The 17368-nt window shown below is 42.6% G+C and overlaps 1 protein-coding gene across 3 annotated transcripts in view; it reads right to left on the bottom strand.

Annotated features, from left to right (window-relative positions):
* Positions 1–3243: 3243 nt before the first annotated feature.
* The window catches only part of Cdk5rap1 (CDK5 regulatory subunit associated protein 1), a 35565-nt gene continuing 21440 nt past the window's right edge, over positions 3244–17368 (bottom strand). For all 3 annotated transcript variants that reach the window (XM_036185257.1, XM_036185258.1, XM_036185259.1), the window contains exons 12-14: positions 15426–15575; positions 10504–10644; positions 3244–3478 (exon numbers count right to left, since the gene is read on the bottom strand). In XM_036185257.1, coding sequence (XP_036041150.1) covers positions 3401–3478; positions 10504–10644; positions 15426–15575 — 369 coding nt within the window. In that variant the 3' untranslated portion in view covers positions 3244–3400. The remainder of the gene's footprint in view (positions 3479–10503; positions 10645–15425; positions 15576–17368) is intronic.

The raw sequence follows: 17368 nt of genomic DNA, 5'->3' as shown, positions 1-17368 counted from the left end.
TCTTTTATTACAATTGCCTTGTTCACGGCATCTCTTCACAGCAATGCAACAGTAAGAATGCATACTGCTCTTGCAGAAGACCTAAGTTCCGTTCCAAGCACCCACATCAGGCAGCTCACAACCACTTGTAACATAATCTTAGGATCCAACACCCTCTTCTGGGCTCCACAGGAACCTGCACACACATGCATATACTCAAACACAGACACAGACACACACAAACACACAGACACACACACACACACACACACACACACACACACACACACACACACACACACACACACACACACACACACACACACCTGTACGTAAAAATAAATCTTTTTTAAAATGTTAAGGAACAAACAGCAATGCTATATACTAAATGAATTTTAATTATGAAATGAAATACAGAAGCATTGTATGATATTTTGTTTGTGTTCTGACAAATAAAGCTTGCTTGGAGATCAGAGGGCAGAGGAAGCCACTAGCTAACCATAGAGACCAAGCAGTGTTGGCACACACTTTTAATCCCAGGATTGAGGAGGAAGATCAGGAGTTCAAGGCCACCCTGAGCTATACGAGACTGAACCAGTCTAAAACAGAAAAAGAACCAGGTGGTAGTGGTGCACACCTTTAATCCCAGCACTAGGGAGGTAGAGACAGGAATATAAGGTGGGTGGAGACAGGATCTCAGCCCCCTTCCCATTCAGTCTGAGGATTCATAGATTAAGAAGTTTCTAGTGGCTGCTGCTCTGTTTCTCTGATCTTTCAGCTTTCATCCTCCATATCTGACTCTGGGTTTTTATTATTAAGACTAATTAGGACCTCACTACACAGAAGTAAAAATTTCCTTAGATTTAAACATACATAAAGCCAAAGCCTTGAAAAAGGAGTAAGAGAGCAAATCTCCCAATCATTCACTAATGCCTGGAATTAAGCTGTGGTAGCAAAATGCATTCCTAAGGAGCAAGGAATCATTTTTTAAATTGCAGGGGCTTAAAGGGTAGAAAAGAATGCCATCATACCCACACTTACATTATCTCGGAGTATTTAAATAAAGGATGAAACACAATTGTGGGATACTGACTAGTCTGAAACTAAGTAACCAATGCTCCTATGTAAACGCTGTCAATAGTTTCCAGAGCTGGAGATACCCTTGGATCATCTTTTAGTTATTCAGACTTGTCTATAGAATAATCATTTAAAGGTTCACATATGTGCTATAAATTTAGGGTGAAGACTTCTATTGTTTCCTTGTAAAACTGTACCCTTTATCTTTTTTGCAGAAAAGATACAGTCTCTTTGGTAGCTAGGATATGTCAGGCACAGGAATGATGGAAGGTAGGGACAGCTGGCCTAGCACCACATGTGACCACTTCTGATCTGACATCTCTTGCAGAATACAATTGTGTGGAACAATCTTTTTCTACACTGTGAATATGTATTACTCTCATTGGTTAATAAAAATCTGACAGGCTGGTAAGCTGGGCAGGAAGTTAGGGGGGAAAGCCAAACTGAGAATGCTGGGAATGAGAAGGGCAGAGTGAGGAGTAACCAGCAAGATGCAGAGGGAGCAAGAGAGGACCACGCCATGCTAAATAAGGTACCACCACATGGCAGAGCGTAAATAAGAGATATGAACTAACTTAAAATGTCAGAGCTAGTTAGTAATAAGCCTCAGCTATCAGCCAAGCATTTATAAGTAATATTAAGCCTCTGAGTCAATTATTTGGGAAGCAGCTCTCAGGTATTTGGGAACAAGTGGATGGGAGAGAAATGTCCGATTACATATGGTTTTCATCTGTGTCTTCTTGCCATTTTCCTTCTGGTAATTGCTGTAATGCTTGTATAACTTACTTTTAAAAAACTGGAAAAAGATCCCTAACAAATGTTCTCTTCAGGATAAGATATGACACTGAAAGAGCTGGAGAGATGGCTCAGTGGTTAAGAACACTGACTGCTCTTCCAGAGGTCCTGGGGTTCAGTTCCCAGCACCTACATGGCAGCTAACAACTGTGTGTAATGCCAAGATCTGACACCCTCACACAGGCATAAATGCAGGCAAATCACCAACGCACATAGAAAGTTAAAAAAAAAAAAAAGTTGGACACTGAAAATAGAACCAACTGTCCAGGAGTGAACGACACTGAAGGAGGCTCCCATGGGCTGTCCCATACTAGTGAGCAGGGTGTCTGAAGCAGATCACAGCCAGACACAACTAACAGCTCAGTGTGCTCAGGTAAACAGTCTGCTTCAGAAGCCAAGTTTTCAAGGACTATTTCCTTTTGGTAAGAGCTTATAGTAGATCAGTGAATAGAGCTCAGGTGGTGGGGAGTACTTGCTCAGCATGCATGAAGCTCTAGATTTGATCCTGAGATGTGCATTCCTGGTGTGGTGGTGGTGCATGCCTTCAATTCTGGCTTTCAGTAGGAGGGAGGAGCAAATTCAAGGCCAGCCTCAAATAACCTACCTCAGGGGAAGAGGTGGGTGGGAGCACTATAAACATTATTTTTCTTTTCCACCTGTGGTGCTGGGGATCTAACACAGGACCTTGCTTATTCTAGGCAAGCATTACACCACTGAGTTACATCCACAGCCCTCATATAGAGGAGTAAGGATTTGAACTGAAATCTAGTTCTAATCACTCCATGCTACCATCTTGGATTTTGATTCTCATGTTTTGTTGGTTTTTTTTTTCAAGGACAGAAGAATCTATTTGAAACAACTGTGACTTTACAAAGCCAGTGGCAGAGGGAACACTCTCCTTTTTCCTTTTTTTTTTTTTTTTTTTTGCCAGAGTTGAGGACAGAATGCAGGGCCTTGCATTTGGGGAACACTCTCTAGAAAGCATCAACATTATTAAATATATAGATTCTTGAATATAAACCAAGGCTATACTATTGAAAATGTATATTTTTGAATGCCAATGCCATTTATTGAGGAGTGTCTTTTATTTTTACTTCATGAAAATAACTGTAATGGTAAATAAGCCAAGAACCACTGCTCAGATCCTATTAAAAGATAACAACACTTTCCAAAATTCAAAGTCTTCCTACAGCTAAAGGAAAAGCTGAAAAAGATGGCCATGATGAAAATCCTCAGGCCAAAATAAATAAGTAAACGAACAAGTAGAGGTGGTGATACGCAGCTGAGTCTACAGCATTGAATAACAAACCCTGTGCTGAGAAACACTTAACATAGAGATAGAGAAGAACCCCATAAATAAGCCAAGGTGAAAATGAAAAGTAGAGACAGCGGAGCCATTAATCTATAAAATTTATTGTTGTAAAAGTTGTTCAAGTGACAACAAAGAAATGTACTCTTCCATTTGGTACCAAGGCACCTCATGACTAGCGCCTTGTCTCCAAAGCGTGAGGAAAAACTGTCCAGTCCACTAGTGAGCCACCCTCTCAGGTCAAGCAATGCATGAGTCTTTCATAGTGGTCCTGCAGAGAAGGTGTCCTTTGAGAGTTTGAGAACTGGCTGAGGTGATCTGAAAGAAAACCCATCAAAAGAAGACAATGTTGTAACACCAAGGGCACAGGGCACGGATAGAGGTGACAGGAAGTTCATGGTACTTGTGTCCCCTCAAACCTGAAAGGAAGAGACATCAAACAGAACGGCAATACATATGAGGTAAGAAGCCACACCCCCCATCAGGTGTGAGGCCTGTCAGGGACAGTGGACACCCCAACCACAGTCATCCATCTTCTGACAAGGCACACAGACGCACACCTGACTGGCTAGAGCCATCAGCTCAGCTCAGCTGACCTCTGGCCTGCCCAGCATGGAAGAGAGGGACCGGTCTTCCACAGGAGGAGAGAACAGAACCACAGGCTCCCGAGGCGGGCTGGGCATGGCGGGACACACCTGGGCTGCTGCTGGGAGCCACACTAACCACAGAACAGAGTGCAGACTTCTTCCCTCGGCAGCTCCCTTCCGTCTGTTACTAGGCAGACAGTCTCCCTGACCGCTGGCATGCTTTCCACACTCTGTGAACACTTCCTTGTTCAACAGAGAAAAGGCCTCCAGAGCCTTGTGCAGGCCACCAGATCCAGCTGGAGTTTAATGACATTGTTGTTTTCACTGTTTATTTTTTTTATTTATTTTTCTTTTATTTGCATTGATTGATTTGTTTTGCCTGCATGTATGTGTGAGGGTGTCAGATCTTATAGTTACAGACAGTTGTCAGCTGCCATGTGGATGCTGGGAATTGAACTCGGGTCCTCTGGAAGAGCAGTCAGTGCTCTTTAAGTGCTGAGCCACCTCTCCAGCCCCACTGTGCTTATTTCTTTTTTCTTTTCTTTTTTTTTTTTTTTTTTTTTTTTTTGGTTTTTTTGAGACAGGGTTTCTCTGTGTAGCTTTGCACCCTTCCCTTCCTGGAACTCACTTTGTAGCCCAAGTTGGCCTCGAACTCACAGAGACCTGCCTGGTTCTGCCTCCCGAGTGCTGGGATTAAAGGCATGCGCCACCACCATCTGGCTTGTGCTTATTTCTAAGGTTACTTTCTATTTATGGCATAAGATCCTGGCTTTCCATTTTATGGAGAGATCTACAGTGTGGATCTGAAATAACAAATTTATGTTTATTTTTATTTTTTCCTCTTTATTGAAAATATTTTTTTCCTCATATAACATATCCTGATTAGTTTCCCCTCCCTCCACTCCTCCCAGTTTCTCCCCACCTCCCCTCCTAACTGGATCCACTCCCTTTGTGACTCTCAATTAGAAAACAAACAGGTAGCCAGCAGTGGTTGGTGCACACCTTTGATATCAGTGCTCGGGAGGCAGAGGCAGGCAGGTCTCTGTGAATTAAAAGCCAGCTTGGTCTACATAGTGAGTTCCAGGCCAGCCAGGGCTATGCAATAGAACCCTATCTTTAAAAACAAAACAAGGGCTGGAGAGATGGCTCAGAGGTTAAGAGCACTGACTGCTCTTCCAGAGGTCCTGAGTTCAATTCCCAGGCTCACAACCATCTGTAATGAGATCTGGTGCCCTCTTCTGTATACATAATAAATAAATAAATCTTTAAAAAAAAAAACACAAGATCCAGATCTATCCCAAATAGCATCTCACGTTTCTCTGAAGAGAGTGCTCCTTCTCAGCTCCAACTGTAAGGCTCACTTGTGAGCTGCCCACCACAGACCCACCCTCCAACCTCTGGAATGAGTTAGGGTGCAAGCTGGGCTAGTTAAAGCCATCCTTCTGATTTTGTCTTTGTTTGGTTTTCAAGGCAGGTTTCTCTGTGTAGCTATGGCTGTCCTGGAACTCACTCTGTAGAACAGGCTGGCCTCAAACTCGGAGATATTCCTGCCTGTCTCCCAAGTGCTGGGATTAAAGGTGTGTGCCACGACCACCTGCCCAATCCTTATGATATTTTTGATCAAAGCCTAGTGAGATTGAGGACTGAATGGCTAGGACCCCAAAGTTACCATTAATCACATTTCTCATCAGAACAAATTGATCCATTAGTAAATATTTACAAGGTTCTTACTATATGTTAAAAATTATATTTGTATTTCCTGCACCAAAGGTAAACAAAATAGGTACTTCTTTACCCACAACAGAGTTTCAGAGAAAGACAGGTAATAAGCATACACATAAACAAAAATGATTTCAGGCACTAAAAAGTACTCTGAAGATTACGGGAACAGGAGGTTAACAGGCATGGGAATTAGGCAGGAAAAGTTGCTTCTAAACAATGATGTTCAGACAAGGCATCTCTGAGGTGATAATGGAGAGAGAACCTCAAAATTCAAAGAAAAGAACCAGGCAAAGATCAAGAACCTCCCAAGCCAAAACAGCATGTAGAAGTTCCTGAGAACAGACAGAATCTAAGAGACAAAAGGAAGGTCATGAGACTAGAGGAGAGAGAATGAGAGAACATCAAGTTGGGAAGTAGCCAGGACAGATCACATAGGCCTAGATCACACTCTGGCTCCAATGAAAAGCTGATGGAGGGCCCAAGCTGCAGAGTAAATAATTTGAATCAGAAATATCACACCAACTGTCATGGGGCAGACACTAGAGAACAAGAACAGAGACAGTGAAGGTGAAATTTCTAGAATTCTCTAGCACTGCTATCAGGAGTGTAGGGCACCTGGGCTATTCCTAATACAGTCACCCTGTGACTAGCGATACCCAGCCATATACCCAACAGAGATAATACTCACGTGCCTTACAGCACATGCACCGGAATACTCATAGCAATGTCACATGCACTAGCTCCAAACTGGAAACAACCAATATGGCCCACCAGCAATAAAACACGTAACAAACTGTTGTGATGGAAAAACACATCTCACAAAAGAACCACGGATTATATATTGAGGAAAAGGAGGCAGAAATTCAAACTACATACAAGAGAACTCAGTTTGCAAGAAATCAAAACCAGACAAAACCAAACTATAGTATAAAAAGGGATAGGGTATGGCACAGGCCTACAATGTACCACAACTAGGGAGTAAATGAAGGCCATTTCTAGGTTCCAAAAAATATTCTTTTTGATATCAGAAATAGCTACCTGAGTGAGGTCACTGTGGTGGTATTGTGTTCCCCAAAATATTGTGCACCCTAATAAACTTACCTGGGGTCAGAGACAGAACAGCCACAATATTAAACATGAGGATAGGCAGTGGTAGCACACGCCTTTAATCCCAGCACTCGGGAGGCAGAGCCAGGCGGATCTCTGTGAGTTCAAGGCCACATTGAAAACAGCCAGGCATGGTGACTCACGCCTTTAATCCCAGAAAGCGAGCCTTTGATCCCAGGGAGTGACGGCAGAAAAAGAAAAGGTATATAAGGCGTGAAGACCAGAAACTAGAAGCATTTGGCTGGTTAAGCATTTAGGCTTTGGAGCAGCATAGTTCAGCTGAGACCCATTCAGATGAGGACTCAGAGGCTTCCAGTCTGAGGAACCAAGACCAGCTGAGGAACTGGCGAGGTGAGGAAACTGTGGCTTGTTCTGTGTCTCTGATTTTCCAGCATTCACCCCAATACCTGGCTCAGGTTTGATTTTATTAATAAGTACCATTAAGTATTCCTGCTACAGGTCACTATAAAAATTCACTAGGCAGGGCAGTAGTGGCACACACCTTTAATCCCAGCACTTGGGAGGCAGAGGCAGGCAGATCTTTGTGAGTTGAGAACAGCCTGGTCTATACAGATAGTTCCAGGATAGCCAGGACTACACAGAGAAACCCTGTTTCAGAGTGGGGTGAGGTGGATGGACACAGGCTGACACAACAATACCTTTATTTTATTTTTTTTTATTTATATTTTATTTTTATTTTATATTTTATTTTATTTTATTATTTTATTTTATTTATTTTATTTTTTGAAACAGTATTTCAGCTTTGTGAAATAGCCCAGGCTGGCTTGGAACTCACTATGTCCAGGCTAGCCTTGAATTCATGGCTATCTATAGCAGGCTTTTTTGGACCACCAGCCCTCAAATCATGACACAGAGACTTAATAATTATGAATGCTCAGCCTTAGCTTAGGCTTGTTTCTAGCTGTTTTTTGTTTTTTTACTTAAATTAACCCATTTCTTTTCATCTATGTGCTGCCCCAAGGCTCATTTACCTCATCTACTTACTGTTCATCCTGTTTTCCTGCTTCTTCTGCACCCGGCTGGCTTGCCCCCAGCTAGCTGGCTGACTAGCTGGCTCCCCTTTTCTCTCTGCCCCCCCCAGCCCCACCTATCCCTCCTCTGTCTAGCTGTTGACCATTCAGATTTTTATTAGGCCAACCAGGTGCTTTAAGCAGGCAGGATGAAACATCAACACATCTTTACATGGTTAAACAAATGCAACACATTTTTACATAGTTATACAAATATTCTGCTTCACAACAGCTATCCTCCTGCCTCAGGCTCCTAAGAGTTAGAATTGCAGGTATGAATCATTAATCTGGCTACCTTTTTGCTTTGAGTTAAGCCATTCTTAATTACGTGCAGTTAAGCTCTGTGTTTTTTTAGGTATACATTTTCTACCTTGTTTCTACTAAGAATAATATTTTTTTCTTTTGGTCGGGAGGAACAAAGTCTCTCCATGAAGCTCTAGCTGGCTTGCCTAAAGCAGGAGCGTGTGAACTGCTTGGAGTAGGTGCTGGGAATGGATCTTGGAGTCTCTGGAAGAGGAGGACGTGCTCTTAATGGATAACCATCTCTCCAGGTGTTCTCTGTTTATATGGCACCGTATTAAATTAAGAGAGAGTGTTGACATAACTAGCCCCAAATTCCTTTTAGTTTATAGGACTTAAATCTTTAACAAATCAGGTAATTCAGATTTTTAGGTAAGCCAGGCTTGGTGATACACATCTTTTATCCTAATGCTCAAAAGGAAGATGGACATCTCTTGAGTTCCAGGTAGGCCTAGCCTACATAGTGAGTTTCAGGCCAGCCATAGATACATAGACCCGGTCTCAAAAAAGAATTACACTATCATAACATGGGAACTTTGACAAGATGGGAACTTTTATTTTTGGTTTGATGACTAATTTTTTACTTTTACCTATCTGTTCATTGTAGATAACTGCACAAATAATATGAATACATGCACACTTTGTACATGAATATGTGGAGACCAGAGATCAATCTTGGGTGTCATTACACAAGAGCTGTTCACCTTGTTTTTGAGATGTCGTCTCACTGGGACCTGGGCTTACCAACTAGGCTGGCTCAGCTGGACAGTAAACCACAGGGACCCTTCTATCTCCTCCCCACTGTGATTAAAGTCATGTGCCAGAAGCTAGGTGAGGTGGCACAGCCTTTAATCCCAGCACTCAGAAAGCTGAGATAGCCATATCTCTGTAAATTCAAGGTCAGCTTGGTCTAAATAGTGGGCTCCAGGCCAGAGCTACAAAGTGAAAACTCTGTCTCCGACAACAAAAATAACAACAAAAGTCATCTGCCAGAGCAGCACTTACCTTTACCTCAGCTCTTAGAATGGGGGAAATGGTGGGGGACACAGAGGCAGGCAGAGTTCTGTGAATTAGAGGCCAGTCTTATCTACATAGTGAGTTCCAGCACAGTTAGGGACACACAGAGAAAACCTGTCTCCAAAAGATAAATTTAATCCCAGCACTCCAGAGGCAGATTCAGGCAGATCTCTGCATTCGAGGCCAGCCTAGTCTACAGAGCTACTTCCAAGACAGCCAAAGATACATAAAGAAACCCTGTCTTCAGAGGGGGGACAAAATTACAACCTGATCACCAACCTAATTCCTTTTTATCAAGTGACACATAGTTACAGTGGGAAAAAATTAAGAGGCAATATGAGAAGGCAACTGTTAAATCTCAGGCAATTCAAGTATCCAAAAATGAGCTCAAACTGAATTATAAGAGGATTTCCAGCAGTTAGATAAAAGGCTGTTTTTCCTCGGCAACTTGGGAAACCAATTCCCATCTGCCAAAAGGAGTCATTTCCCTTACGTCTGGCAGAAGGGACATACGGCTACCTGTGGTTTCATATCAAAGCCCTTGCCAGCCTCCAGGCTCACTCAGTCTCTACTCACAAGTACTAGTAATACATTTCAAGGTACACACTAGTACCCTGGCCCTTCTCATCTCAGGTCCCTGCTCTCTTTATGCCCCTGCCCCCGGCTATGCTTGTTATTTTCACTACCCCTTTCTGCCTATTCTCCCATCTCTTATCTATTCTCCCACAGACAGCCCTGGCCAGGTCCAGCCTGTTTTTCTTTCTCTCTGCTCTGGACTCTTCCAGAAACCTCTGGATAATTTCTCTCTCTTATTCACAATAAGAACTTTCCCTAATAATAGAGCGGTCACGTCAGCAGTTTATTTACTGCATCCTCTTGCATATAGCAACTAAATCTAAGTTACATTGCTATCTTAAAAAATGATCTTGGGCACTGTCAGCAATTAAGAGCACATACTGTCAGGATTGGAGAGATGGCTCAGCAGACAAGAGCAATGGCTGCTCTTCCAGAGAACCTGGTTCAATTCCCAGGACCCACATGGAAGCTCACATTGTAACTCTAGTCCCAGAAGGAATCCAGTGCCCTCTTCTGGCCTCCACAGGCTCTAGGCACACACATGGTAGGTAGATACACATACAGGCAAAACATCCATATACATAAAATAAATGAATAAATTTAGAGGGGAAAAAGGGGGGGATGCATATTGCTCTTCCTGAGGACTTGAATTCAGTTCCTAGCATCCACATTGGGTAGCTCACAATAACTTCTAACTGTAGCTCCAGGAAAATCTGAAACTTCTGGCCTCTGCAAGTACCTGCATTCACATGCATAGACATACACATACACTCAACTAAAAATAGTAAAATAGGGTCTGAAGGATGGCTCAGTAGTTAAGAGAACTTGCTGCTCTTCCAGAGGGCCTAACCCACATTGGAAATTCCCAACTTTATTTAAGAAGAGCATTTCTTGGTCCAATGTCAAGGAATGTAAAGGAGACTATGAGGCCTCCAGCCATTACCTCAGTTGTTTTCTGAGGTTTTGTCAGATAGACAGAACAAGGAAACTCAAGACACCTTACCTTCACCAGCACATAGTCCCCAGGCTGAGCTCTGACCTTGAGCCCAGAGTTAGTGACATCCTCCACCTCTGCATCAGGGAAGATCACCTTAAGGTTTGCATCATTCCGGCCACACAGGTCTGTGGAAGAACGTTTGCTGAACTGCAAAAAACAAAGAGAAGAATTTATGCAACTGTCAGTGGTAAGTTTTAGGAGGCAGACATTGTACCTGTTGTCTGAGGCTCTCGAGGACCTATCACAGAACATTTCTTAACCAAGAAATCCAAAGCCTCAGTGTGTGTGGCTGCTTCAACAACAGGACAACACATGGTGCATAACAGAAGCAAAGTTCTGTTGACTATTTTAATAGACCAATGAATTTTTATAGACTTGGCTTCTGCAGTAACGAACTTTCAATAAGCATGAAGTCCAGGTACTGGTGAGTGATGTGCTTAACAAATCAGCGTCCATGTTTCCTGATTTCACACTGAGCACTTAGGACTGTGCCCGAGGTTTTGGCTTAAGTTACCCACTCCTATTAAATATGCCAATTTGAAGCCAGAGACTCCACAAGAGCCTGGGACCAGAAAGAAAGATACACCACAATGAGAGAATTAAGTTCCAGAATAGACAGAAGTCTTCCTATTCCTGCCAAGATGCAGTAACAGGAACCAAATTTACCCTCTGCCCTAAAATCAGACAATAAGACAAAATACCAGAAACAACTTGTATGGAAAAGGGGCTGACAAAAGAAACCCACCCTGACCCTGGAGCCCAGAACTAGGGAAAGATGACTCAGATAAGGCCAGTGAAAGAAACACAGTTTGGCTCAAATCAGAACTATCTCTGCCCCTGGCCAACTGACTTGTTAAACCAACCAATCACAGAGCAGGACAGTAGGAAAGAAACACAGTCTGGGTTTGGCACCTGAGCCAGAGAAATGAAGACTTTATCCCCAAACCCAGAATCAAGGAAACATGCCCTGACTCTGAAATTAGTGCCAAAGCAACACTCTTGGCCCCTAGAATCAGAGTCAGTAAAAGAAATGTGCCCTGGTCTTAGAGACAGTGTCAAAAACCCAAGAAAGGCCAGTGAAAGAAACACAGTTTGGTCCTGAAATCAGGGCCTGTGCCTAGCCCACAAAACTGGCTAATCCCTGGGCAGGAAAAAAAAAAAAAAAACTAACCAATCACAGGCTGAGCTGTTCTCTCCATCCTGGTAGAGGCAGCTACTCTCCTGGACTCCTCCTTCCCAAATAAATCTCTTTCTCAAAAGGGTTTTGGGTGTGAAGACCTTCATTCACTGGCGTCTTATAGTGGACTGAGCAAGGGGGAGCTGAACAGAAGAACCTTGCTGAGACGTCCCTCAGTGGACAGAGCAAGAGAAAGCTGAAAAGTAACACTTTTCTCCTGAGCCGAGGAGATTTCCTGCATTTTTGCAATTTCTTAGGCTGGAGAAGCAGAGCTCTGCTAGGAAGCCCCCTTAAGTGGGGGCTGAGCAAAGCTCAGCTGTAGCGGCTCTCCAAGAGAGAAGCAGGATTGCTATATCCTGTGGGGAGATCATCCCCCATCACACCAGGTGTAGCCTGACTCTCCAGTCAGGATACCCTTCCCTGCTGAAGCAGTTCCAGGCCTGACTTTCCCAAGAAGTCAGAAAAACTTCCCCTCCAGGGTTGGGCTGCCTCTTTGCAGCTCCAGCCACCAGAGCTGTCCTAAGCAGCTCAAGGTGTTGCCTGACTCCCAGGTAGTCAGAGTTGCAAAACTCATACTTTGGTGCCAAAACCTGGGACCAAACCCACAGAGTTACAACAAATTTACTTACACAACTATCTTCAGATATCAAGAAACAGATCACACAAGACCTGTCAGAAATAGAAAGCAAATGAAGTGTGTCCTCCATTCACTCTTGCTTTCCAACAGAAAGGCACATGCCAGCAAGAACATGTAAAGCAAAGAAGCTCTCAAGCACAGCATGGGTTCTCCATAACAAGAGAGATGAACCTGAATGTAGTGGGTGGCTGTTCTAGCTATGACCCCTAAAGTATGCAGCAGGTAACTGCTCTACCTGTCTATGACTTTGAAGAACATCCCCCTTGGGCATGGCATCTCAAGACCCTTAAATCTGAGGTGCACATACATAGATCTCTTAGCTCCCTCATGGTTTAGATGCTGAGACCAGGAAGATCTTGGACCAGACAAAAGATTGGTATGGACCATAGCTCAGCTTTCCAGGACCCTACCATAAATCTCCCATGCTGTAATCAATTTTATCCTATAATAAATTCCTCTGCCCATTAAACAGACTCCGTGGATTTCTAGCTATACCTGAATGCAGGCTGCTGGAAGTAGAAAATTATAAAGCAAATTATGGAAAAGACAGAGGTAAGTAGAAAGAAGAGCTCTAGAATTATCTCTGGGTCTCCTGATTCTTTGCTAAATACTGAATTGTCAGCTAGACAGTTAGTTTGGCATTTCCTACCTGTTCTTGGAACATATAACTTGCATATCAGGGTGATTAGTGTGGGGGTGGGGGATGACTCAGTGTCTGCAAACATGAGGACTTCAGTTTGAATCCCCAGGACCCACATGAAAGCCAGGCATGGACACAGACGCTACAGCTCAGTGATGGAGAGTGAGGACAAGCAGATCCAAGAGCTTGACTCTAGTCAGCATAGCAGGAAGGAGAGAAGAAACAAGCCCTCGTTTGTCCTCCTCACTAGCTACAGCAAGTCTCTTCATACAAACCCACCTGTGCCATCTGTGGTGCTCTAACTCTAGGCCCCGACACTTAGCCAAGAAACCTCCAGGACCATGCTTTCTAAGGAATCCTGACCACGATAGCCCTGAACAAAGATAAACAATAAATCTAGTTCTAAATTACATATATGTCTCTGCCTCCAGAAAGATAAAGCAGACCTGTTTCTCCGAGTCCTCTTGCTCAGAGCAGCTAAAAATCATTAATATTACACACACACACACACACACACTAAATAAGCATTTTAAAAATCAGTGACAAACAAATTTCATCACCTAAACAAAAGAGATAGATTCAAGAAAAATAAACAGAGCCTCTGACACTTGTGGAGCAGTAAGAAAACCTACTACTTGTGCTGATACTGCATCACAAGTGCAGAGCAAGTGCTCAATCTCACAGCAAACACACCAAAATTTTGATAACACGGAATTGAAGAAGAGGAGAAAAAGGAATGAAAAAGAATTCAAAGTAATGACTAAAAATTTCTCAGACATGACAAATAATAAAATCCTAACAGAGGGAATCCACACCGGGATACATCACAGCCAAACTGCTAAGGGAAACCTTGAAACCACTGCGCGCTGCCATCTGAAGGCACAGCATGAGGACAGGCACCTGCGAGCAGGAAGGAGACTCTCACGAGAACTGGACTGGGCTCATCTCTGACTTCCAGCCACAAAATTAGAAGAAATAATTTCTATTATTTAATCCAAAAAAAGGAAAGGGAAGGAGTCCAGAAGGGAACAGACAGGAAGAAGAATGGAGAGGAGATGAAGAGGGGAAGTGGGAGAGGAAGGGAGAGAGAAAGGGAAAAGAAGGAGAAGGGAAAGACAAACAGAAAGGTCAATAAACCTTGACGGCAACAGAAAGAGATGTATTTCCTAAGAAGATAAAAATTTCCAATAAAAACATCCATGATCTCTCATCAGAAACATGAAGGCCAGCAGGAAATGGCACATTTTTCAAGACCTGAAAGGAAAGCATTACCAATTCAGCATACAAGGTCCAGTAAACCTATCCCTCAGGGACTGGAGAGACAGCTTAGCAGGCTGGAGCAATCGCTGCTCTATCATATGGACCACAGTCCAGATCCTAGAGCACACTCACATACATCTGTAACTCCAGCTCCAAAAGATCTGACACCCTTTTCTGACCTCCTTGGAAACTCAAATATACACAAATGCGCGCGCGCACGCGCGCGCGCACGCGCGCACACACACACACACACACACACACACACTGAAAGTAAATCCTTAAAGAAAATATCCTTCAGGAAAGAAGCAGAAAAAGACAACCCAAAATTAAGAAAATTTAAGAGACTCTATCACTAGAATATCCACAGGAAATTCTCTAAATGTAAAATAATTGGTACATTAGGAAGAAAGAAAAAAATATGGAGTGGTTATATACATAAAAAATTCAAAATAGGGCTGGAGAGATGGCTCAGCGGTTAAGAGCACTGGTTGTTCTTCCAGAGGTCCAGAGTTCAATTCCCAGCAACCACATGGTGGCTCACAACCATCTGTAATGAGATCTGGTGCCCTCTTCTGGCCTGCAGTCATATATACAGACAAAACACTATATATAATAAATAAATAAATCTTAAAAAAAAAATTCAAAATAACAGCAGAGTAATTGTGGCACATGACTTTAATCCTAGCACTTGGGAGGCAGAGGCAGCAGATCTCTCTGAGTTCAAGGCCAGCCTGGTCTACAGAGTGAGTTCTAGGACAGCCAGGGTTACTTAGAGAAACCCTTTCTCAAAAAACCAAAGAAAAAAAGAAAAGAAAATTCAAAACACTAACAAGAAAATAAACCAGAACCATCAAATTCAGCAAGGTCATAATGTGCACGATAAAAGTAAAACATTTTGGGCTGAGGATTGTATAGTGATTGTCTAACATGCAGAGGGCCCTGGGTTTGATACACCACCACATAACCTGGGCACAATGGTGCAACTCCTATAATCCCAGTGCTTAGGAAGATATAGGCAAGAGGCTCAGAAATCCAAAGTCACCCTTGGCTACATAGCAAGTTTAAGGTCAACCTAGGTAAGCTACATGAGACTAGATCTCAAAAAAAAAAAAAAAAAAAAAAAAAAAAAGTCATGTAATACCTAAAGAAAACACATAATGTTATTTTAAACGGCAAAAATGAAAACTCTAAGAAAAAGATGCATACAAACTTACCCCCTCAACCAACACTAGCTGGGTACAACCCACTGAGGTCTGGTTGGCTTTTGAAGCCTCTTCTCTGAAGACAGTAATGAGTTCCTCCAGACGTTTTAATTTTACTTCTTCTGGAACATCGTCCTTCAGCCTATGATATGCTCGTGTCTTCTATTAACAAACAAAACAGAAGGGAGTCAGTAAGGAGCTGTAGAATCCTCAGGGCACAAGGAGGGAATGTATTCATTCCACTCACAAGTTACAGATGTAACGTGGTCCAAAACCCACACCTGAGCCAGACTTATTGCTCTAGTTCTAGGAACATTCCATGAGAAAATGGCACCTGAAGCAGAATCTTTGTAGACGCATTCTAAATTTAGCAAATGCAAACCACACTCACGGCTGGCAGGATGGGTCAGTGGCAAAGGTGCCCGCCACTGATGACCTGAATTCAATCCTAGAACCCACACAGTGGAAGGAAAGAACCAACTCCAGCAAGTGGTCCTCTAACCTACACGCTGCTGCACATGCACGCCCCTACCAACATGTACACACAAAATAATTAATATAAACAAATACATTTTAAAAAGAAGATCAGACTCAAAATCAGTCTGCATATTTGTTCTAAGTTTACAATTGGGCACAATCTAAATAACCCATGCACTAAGCTATTCACCAGCACTGTTTATAGAGACACAGATGTAAAGCAGCCGAAATATTCACCAACCAATACCTAGTAAATTATGGTTTACCAACAAAATGAAATATTAAGCAACTGTTAATAAGATAGCTCCACAAGTACTAATGTAACTGTTCTAAAATACTCTGCAAACTGAAATTAGCAAAATCCAATCAACGTGCATGTCTTTGATATAGAAAGTACTCATGTTTATGAACACATGAAATATATCCAGAAAGTGATAGAAGAAATCACTAAGAGTAGTCACCTTCAAGAAGGGAAAGACACCTGGGAGCAACAAAAGGAAGAAGTGTTTCATTTTTTTTGTTTTGTTTTGTTTTTTTGAAACAGAGTTTCTCTGTGTAGCTTTGGAGCCTTCCTGGAACTCACTCTGTAGACCAGGCTGGCCTTGAACTCACCAAGATCCACCTGCCTCTGCCTCTCAAGTGCTGGGATTAAAGGTGTGCACCACCACCGCCCGGCTAGGAAGAAGTGTTTTAACCTTCACACTTTATACCATAAGCACATATTACCTAGTCAGAAGCAATAATCATCATCAAAAAGTATCTAAAAACTATCCTGGGTATACACTTACATGTCTTTATGCTCATGCTCAAATCAGGTAGAGAACCACTGAGCTTGGAAAAAGCTAAGAAATAAAAGGAAAAGCTAAAGACATTTGAACCAATCTGCCCTGAAAGAACTACCATACCCACAGAGGAAAACCAAATGGGGACTGAGTATAGATCCTGCTTGCTGCTGGCCTGCTGTTGGCAATGATAACTATCCCGATAGCACACTTATGTGTAGGAAGCACCACTCTAAGTTATATACACCATCTTGACAGGCCTCAAAACAGCCCTGAGCTGGTGTAGTTCTCCCTTCACACAGCAACCAAGGACTTTAGACAAGGTCACTGTTACTGCATGACAAAGGCGCAATTTGAGGACCGTAATTCCACTGTGTGTTGAAAGGCCATTTATACTAACTACAGAACACTGAGCACCGGACTTTAGTTTTGTCTTGATTTACTTATTTGTTTGTTTGTTCAGTTTTGTTTTTGAGACCGTCTCAGTCTGTAGCCCAGGCTGGTTTCAAATTTGAAATTCCCCTGCCTCAGCCTCCTACGTGCTAGAATTACAGGCATATATCACCAAGTCAGCTACTGTAAAATATTCATAAATAGGAACACTAGCATGGTTGTATTTTCATCTCAAATTGCTGAAGTTTGCTGATTGTGGTGAAACACCTATAATGCTAATGATTAGACAGCTGAGTAAAGTAG

The sequence above is a fragment of the Onychomys torridus genome, chromosome 4, assembly GCF_903995425.1.
Source record: "Onychomys torridus chromosome 4, mOncTor1.1, whole genome shotgun sequence".
NCBI classification, from domain to species: Eukaryota; Metazoa; Chordata; class Mammalia; order Rodentia; family Cricetidae; genus Onychomys; species Onychomys torridus.
This window is presented reverse-complemented; position numbering and strand designations above follow the sequence as displayed.